General features: G+C 41.2%; 1 protein-coding gene across 1 annotated transcript; it reads right to left on the reverse strand.

Annotated features, from left to right (window-relative positions):
• Positions 1 to 578: 578 nt before the first annotated feature.
• On the reverse strand, positions 579 to 1,563 carry LOC104656401 (40S ribosomal protein SA). Its single transcript, XM_010355995.2, is given in 2 exon segments — positions 579 to 864; positions 867 to 1,563. Coding segments are annotated over 2 exon segments (885 nt in total). The 5' UTR covers positions 1,495 to 1,563; the 3' UTR covers positions 579 to 607.
• Between the last annotated feature and the right edge of the window lie 5,980 nt (positions 1,564 to 7,543).

A 7,543-nucleotide genomic window follows, 5' to 3' on the forward strand; every position in this document is an offset into this window, starting at 1 on the left:
GGAGCGAGGGGAAGGAGGAAATAATAAGTTATTGTTTAATGGGTACAGATTTTCTGTTTGGATTGATGAAAAAGTTCTGGAAATGGAGACTGGTGATGGTTTCACAAAATTATGACTGTACTTAATGCCATTGAATTGTATGTGTTAAAATGGTAAATTTCATGTTTCGTGTATTTTAATTTTTTTTTGTAGTTTTTTTTTTATTTTTGTATTTTATTTTTTTATTATACTTTAAGTTCTAGGGTACATGTGCATAACGTGCAGGTTTGTTACATATGTATACTTGTGCCATGTTGGTGTGCTGCACCCATCAACTCGTCAGCACCCATCAATTCATCATTTACATCAGGTATAACTCCCAATGCAATCTCTCCCCCCTCCCCCCTCCCCATGATAGGCCCTGGTGTGTGATGTTCCCCTTCCCAAGTCCAAGTGATCTCATTGTTCAGTTCCCACCTATGAGTGAGAACATGCGGTGTTTGGCTTTCTGTTCTTGTGATAGTTTGCTAAGAATGATTTTTTTTTTTTTTTTTTTTTTTTTAGAAACTGATATTTATTTTCCATCAACCACTTTTCCATGTTGCTTAAGAGCCCGTGCAAGAACAGCTTAAGACCATTCAGTGGTTGCTCCTACCCATTCAGTGGCCTGAGCAGTGGGAGCTGCAGACCAGTCTTCCGTGGCAGGCTGAGCACTCCAGTCTTCAGTAGGGAACTGCTGAATAGGCACAGAGGGCACCCGCACACTTTCAGACCAGTCTGCAACCTCAGGCTGAGTAGCAGTGAACTCAGGAGTTGGAGCAGTCCATTCACCCTGAAATTCCTCCTTGGTCACTGCCTTTTCAGCAGCAGCCTGCTCTTCTTTTCAATCTCTTCAGGATCTCTGTAGAAGCAGAGATCAGGCATGACCTCCCACGGGTGTTCACGGGAAATAGTGCCACGCATGCACAGAACTTCCTGCGCCAGCATCCACCACATCAAACCCACTGAGTGAGCTCCCTTGTTGTTGCATGGGATGGCAATGTCCACATAGCGCAGAGGAGAATCTGTGTTACACAGAGCAATGGTAGGTAGGTTAACATAAGATGCCTCCGTAAGAGGCTGGTGGTCAGCCCTGGGGTCAGTAACCACAAGAAGCCGTGGCTCCCGGAAGGCTTCCTGGATCTGGTTAGTGAAGGTCCCAGGAGTGAAGCGGCCAGCAATTGGAGTGGCTCCAGTGGCAGCAGCAAACTTCAGCACGGCCCTCTGGCCAGTATTCCTGGAGGATATAACACTGACATCAGCAGGGTTTTCAATGGCAACAATGGCACGGGCCGCCAGCAGAAGCTTCTCCCAGGTCCTCTTCAGATTTAGGATGTAGATGCCATCACTTTTCCTTTTATAGATGTACTGTTCCATCTGGAAGTCAAGATTGGTGCCACCTAAGTGGGTTCCTGCTGCAAGGAACTTGAGGACATCTTCCTCCTTCATTTGCAGGACATCAAGGGCTCCGGACATTGTGAAAAGTTTCCCTTTAAGTTACGACGGGAATCCAGAACAACGCCGTATGGACCCCTCTGTAGGTAGCGCGGAAAGCACGAATGATTTTTTAAAAGCCAGTCAACCCATATTTGTTCACTTGTCAAACAACCCTTGTCAAATGCCTTACTGAAGTCCAGAGCACTATACCTATGTTATATGATCAAGCAGTTTGGTAATCCATTCAAATCTGCCTAAATTACCCTGCCAAAGAGAGAAATAAAATTATATATATATATATATATATATATATACACACACACACATATATATATATATAATTCCAATTGGTCCCTTTTCTATCCAAGTACTCAAAAGCATTTTAAATAATGCTTGCTAGAATCTTACTTGTGTCAACATCAAACATGTCTTTAGGCGAAAATACTCTGTAGTATATTAAGTATCAAGCACCCAGCATTCATCATTCAAATCATTATTTTACATGTTAGGTATATCATTGTTTTACATGTGGGAAAAACTGAGTCTCAGAGAATTATTTATGTGACTTAACCAAAGTCACATAGTAGTAAGAGTCAGAGCCAGGATTCATCACATTGTTGTCTACTTCCAATGACTTCACATATTCCTCAAAGTTCTTTTGCCTACTTTCCCTCCTGTAAAGTATTTCTTTTCTCCACAATTCTTCAATCAGCAAAGAAAGGAACACAATAAGAGTTGAAGAATTAGGTCCTTCTCTATGTCATCTATCAAACTGCATCATCAGCTCGAAGCACTAGGTATATATCTTTCCTAATATTCCTCCTCCTGCTGCTCTGAATATAAATTTCCTAAGAGTCTTTTTCAGTTTGCAGCATTTATTGCAAGTTTCAGATCTTTTAGAGCTCCTTGTCACTATTCAAAATTAGTGATGGCACCTTTTATGTATTTGCTTTTGCTTATATGTCCTTCCCTTTTTGTTTTCATTCACTCATTTTTTTTTTTCAGTTAGCAAATGTTAACTGAGTACCATATGGGTTAGGCACTGAGAGTATGGTGGTTAGCATGATGAACACCGTTCCTGTCCTCATGGAGTTTATATCTAGTGAGAAAAACAGTTGAGAAGACACTTGTATTACAATGGAAAAAGTGCTATGATAAGGGTAAACCACTGAGTTCTGTGAAAGCTTAGAGGAGGGAAACCTAATCTTAACCCTATTAAAGGTGCATGGTAGGACAAGTGAAGGGAGGTAAGACAGGACCATGGAAATCTTCCAGGAAATAACATGTGGAATGAATTTTAAAGGATTATTGTGAGGCTTGGAGGAGAGGTCAGGGAAAGCAATTCACACTAGAAGGGCCAAAATGTTCAAAGGCCAAGAAGTAAAAGAGAGTTGGATGACTTCAGGGAATATGAATAATGTGGTGTGGCTGAAATATAGGATGAAAGCAGAGGAGTACATTTGTTGGAGATGGAAAAAGTACGTAGATCACAATCGTGCAAAACCTCGTAAACTATACATAAACTATGCTAAGGTGATTGGACTTTATCCTGGAAGTTATAGGAAGTATTTGATGATTTGAAGCAGGGAAGTAACATGAAATGAACGTCTTATTTTCTAGTCAATCTGAAAGCAGAGTGGAGAATGAATTGGGTGGGGATATGAAGAATGGAAGTGTCAAGACCAGCGAAGAAGATGCTATATGGGGTAGGAGGCTAAAAACTTAAGAGAAAAACCTCTGAAAATCAAAGCAGAGTTTTCTAGTCTCCTGTTGCTGAGGAGGCAAAGAGCAGCATTAAGGACTCTCCAAGGGGAGAGCCCTGGTAAGCACTGCAGGCCCTGGAGGGGTCTGCTCTGGGAACAAGTGAGTAGCAAACCAGCCCAAACATTACCAAACTGCAACCAACCTTAACTAGTTAAGCCCCGACTCAGATAAGATGATTGAGCACCAGAGCAAGGATTCATCACAATGTTGTCTACTTCCAACGACTTTATATTAGATTGGTGAAAAAGTTATTGCAGTTTTTGTCATTACTTTTAAATGGCAAAAACCACAGTTACTTTTGCACCAACCTAATATATTCCTCCAGGCTCCTTTGCCTTCTTCCACTCCTGCAAGACATTTCTCTTCTCCACAATTCTTCAATCAGATGAGGATAAGATGATTGATCACTCATTCTATCTGTCTAGCAGAGGAAAGCTCTAAGAAAAGGATGAACACTTTCTGAAGGAAAAGAACATGATCAGGAGTCAGAGTCTCTACAATGTTTAGATACAATGTCCAGCATTTAATTAAACATTACTAGGTAGGCCACAAGAAACAAAACTGTAGAAATGGACCTGTAGGGAATCCAGAAATTTGAGTTAACAAAAACTTTAAAGTAAAGATTATTGATGTGTTGAAGAAAACAGAGAAAATTGATAAAATAGATAGTAAGTTGGAGAATTTCACCAGAGAATTGGAATCTATAAAAAAATAATCAAATAGCTGGGCATGGTGGCTCACACCTGTAATCCCAGCACTTTGGGAGGCCGAGGCGGGCAGATCACCTGAGGTCAGGAGTTTAAGACCAGCCTGACCAACATGGAGAAATCCTATCTCTACTAAAAATATGAAAAAAAAAAAAAAAAAAAAAAAAAAAAGCCGGGCATGGTAGTGTATGCCTGTAATCCCAGTTACTCAGGAGGCTGAGGCAGGAGAATCACTTGAACCTGGGAGGCGGAGGTTGCGGTGAGCCGAGATTGCGCTATTGCACTCCAGCCTGGGCAACAAGAGTGAAACTCTGTCTCAAAAAATAAAATAAAATAAAATAAAATAAAATAAAATAAAATAAAATAAAATAAAATAAAATTCTAGAACTGAAAATCAGTATTTGAAATTAAGAACTAAATATAAGCATTTGACAACAACATACACCTGGGAGAAGACAGAATTGGTGACCTGGAAGACAGTTAAATGCATAGCACCCAAGTCAAAGCAAAGCAGAGAGAAAAAAGAATAAAAAATTTAGAAAAGAACAAACAAACATGTGGGGCACATTGCAAATGTCTAATATACATGTAATTTAAGGCCCAGAAGGAGAGGAAAAAGAACAAATGGGGCAGAAGTAATTTTGAAGAGAAAGTGGATGAACATTTCTCTAAACTGAGTAAAGATGTCCAAGAAATTCTGTGAACCACATACAGAATAAATACACATATACAAAAAGATACTCATAGGCAGATCATTGTAAAACTGTTGAAGAGCAAAGACAAAATCTTAAAAGCAGCCCAAAGAAAAAGGACAAATTATCTTCAAAAAAGCAAAATAAGTTTTAAAACTGACTTCTCCATTCCACCTTTTAGCATTTTAAAATCAACTCACTTAAAATCAGGGATACATTTATGATTATGCCTTTAGTTCTTCTCATTACAACTCCAACTAACTGTCAACACAGTCACTTTCTTTCAGTGCTATCAACACTTCCATATTATCAACAGGTTCTTCAGAGTGAGGCACATACTCAGTGGGAGGCATTGCGGTATGACAGAAACAGCATGGTTCTGCCTCTAATGAGCTGTGTGACCTTGAGCAAGTTGGTTATCTTCTCTAAACCTCAGTGATGCTTCTCATCTGTAAAATGTAGACAGAATCCACCTGTTAGTGTTAGTGTGGCAATTATGTAAGAAATACTTTTAGCACAGTAGACATTATGATATAGGATGTCTATGAAGGCAGCCAATATCTTCTTTTTTGTTCTTTTTTAAAGACTTTTTTTTTTTTGAGATGGAGTTTGGTTCTTGTTGCCCAGGCTAGAGTGCAAAGGTGCAGTCTCAGCTCACTGCAACCTCCGCCTCCAGGGTTCAAGCAATTCTCCTGCCTCAGCCTCCTGAGTAGCTGGGATTACAGTCATGAGCCACTACGCCCGGCTGGTATTTTTTTTTGTAGCTTTAGTAGAGACAGGGTTTCACCATGTTGGCCAGGCTGGTCTTGAACTCCTGACCTAAGGTGATCCACCCACCTTGGCCTCCCAAAGTGTTAGAATTACAGGCGTGAGCCACCCCGCCCAGCCAGCCTATTTTTTAAGAGCGATTTTAGATTCACAGCAAAATTAAGGGGAAGGTAAAGAGATTTCCCATATATCCCCTACCCCTACACATGCACAGCCTCCCAATATCCTGTTTTAAGATGTAAAATTTTCAGCAGAGTAAGTAAACAGTTGACCAGATGCTTCACTTTCTGCAGAAAGAGAAGCAACTTCCACCATCTGATGATGAAGAGTATGATGGTGATCATGATGGCTCTAACTACCATTTATTAGAGCATTCACTATGTGCCAATTTACCCTATTTACTCTGCACAGCAGCCCTATAAAACAAGAGCTATTATAATTCCACTCTACAACTCGGGAAACTGAGGCTTAAATAAGTTAAGCGACATACTTAGAGTGGCAGAGCCAAGATCCAATTCAATAGGTACCTGACCTGGAAGTTTGTGCTTGGATTGTTAGATGACCCCCACCACTTGTCTATGCCAGGCTGGCCATGGCCCTTGGCAAGTCTGTTCACACCGTCCATATGAAAGATCTGTGTTATACCCCACAGTGGCACCACTTCCATGCCTCCTTCCATTAGCCTGACTCAGTTTATTCCACGGTTTCTTCACTCTGTGATCTTTGTACTTGCACATAAATGCCTCTGGAGTCCCAAACTATGATATTTCCCTGTGATTTTGTCTTTTAATGTAGTTACCATTCCGCTGTATTTTGAACTTTCCTTTCTTCTCCACTTTGCACTTGTCTCAAAGGCATCTCAGTCCTTTCCCACAAGTTTCCAGTGCTTTCCACTCAATTTTTCCTATCCCAACTCTAAAGTCCTTGGTGCAGAGAAGAGGGCAGAGAGAGCAAGAGAGAAGGAAACTCCTTACTCTGTTCTAGACCCCTGTTGGAAACTCTTCCCTGCCCTATGAAAAGAGTGCTTTGAATGGAATCAAAGAGTGAAGCTTAGAAATCGGCAGGAGACTGGAAACAAAATGACAGTCTCACCACCTGTGGTGAGATTCTGCTCCCCTATTTATGGGTCATCATTACAGCAGAGTGGATAGTAATGATCATCAGAATATATAATACACCCAGAGGAGATGCAAGATGTTCCGTTTGTGCTATAAGAAAACACTAGAACTTCTACCTATATGTCTTCTAATTCAAATAAAATTGTGAAAGTCAGCTTTACTAACGTTTAATGTGCATATTGACATCAGAAACTTCCCCAAATCCATGTATCAGATGATCACACACAAGGCCTAGAGGATTCTTGAGTAAGAGGGAGAGTTCCACAAAGCAAACAGCTTGCCAGTAGTACTCTACCACACGCCTTGGTTTTTGCAATTTACCTGTGGAGGATTGCTATGGTTCAAATGATGGCGTCCCCTCCAAAATTCATGTTGAAACTTAATTCTCAATGCAACAATATTAAGAGGTGTGGCCTTTGGGAAGTGATTAAGTCATGAGGCTCTGCTCTTATGAATGGGATTAGCACCCTTATGAAAGGGCTTGACGCTGAAGGGAGCATTCTTTTGCCCTTCCACCTTCCACCATGAGAGGACACAGAGTTCCTCACCTCCAGAGGATGCAAAACAAGGCACCATCTTGGAAATGCAGATCAGTCCTTTAACAGACGCTGAACCTGCCCATACCTTGATCTAGGAGCCCCAGACTCCAGAACTGTGAACAGACAAAGACAGGCGTTAAATGTATTCATGTATATTATCTAATTTTAGCTAAACCAATCCTAATATAATGTAAAAATGATTTGAACAGACCTTTAAAAAGAACCCATGGAGGGTGGGTGCAGTGGCTCATGCCTGTAATCCTAGCACTTTGGGAGGCCGAGGAGTGCAAGAGCAGTCTGGCCAACATGGCAAAACCCTTTCTCTACTAAAAATACAAAAGTGAGCCGGGCAAGGTGGTGTGGGCCTGTAGTCCCAGCTACTCTGGAGGTTGGGGCAGGAGAATCACTTGAACTCGGGAGGCAGAGGTTGCAGTGCGCTAAGATCGCACCACTGCACTCCAGCCTGGGCAACAGCGTGAGACTCTGTCTCAAAAAAAGGA

The sequence above is a fragment of the Rhinopithecus roxellana genome, chromosome 7 (assembly GCF_007565055.1).
Source record: "Rhinopithecus roxellana isolate Shanxi Qingling chromosome 7, ASM756505v1, whole genome shotgun sequence".
Classification (NCBI taxonomy): Eukaryota; Metazoa; Chordata; class Mammalia; order Primates; family Cercopithecidae; genus Rhinopithecus; species Rhinopithecus roxellana.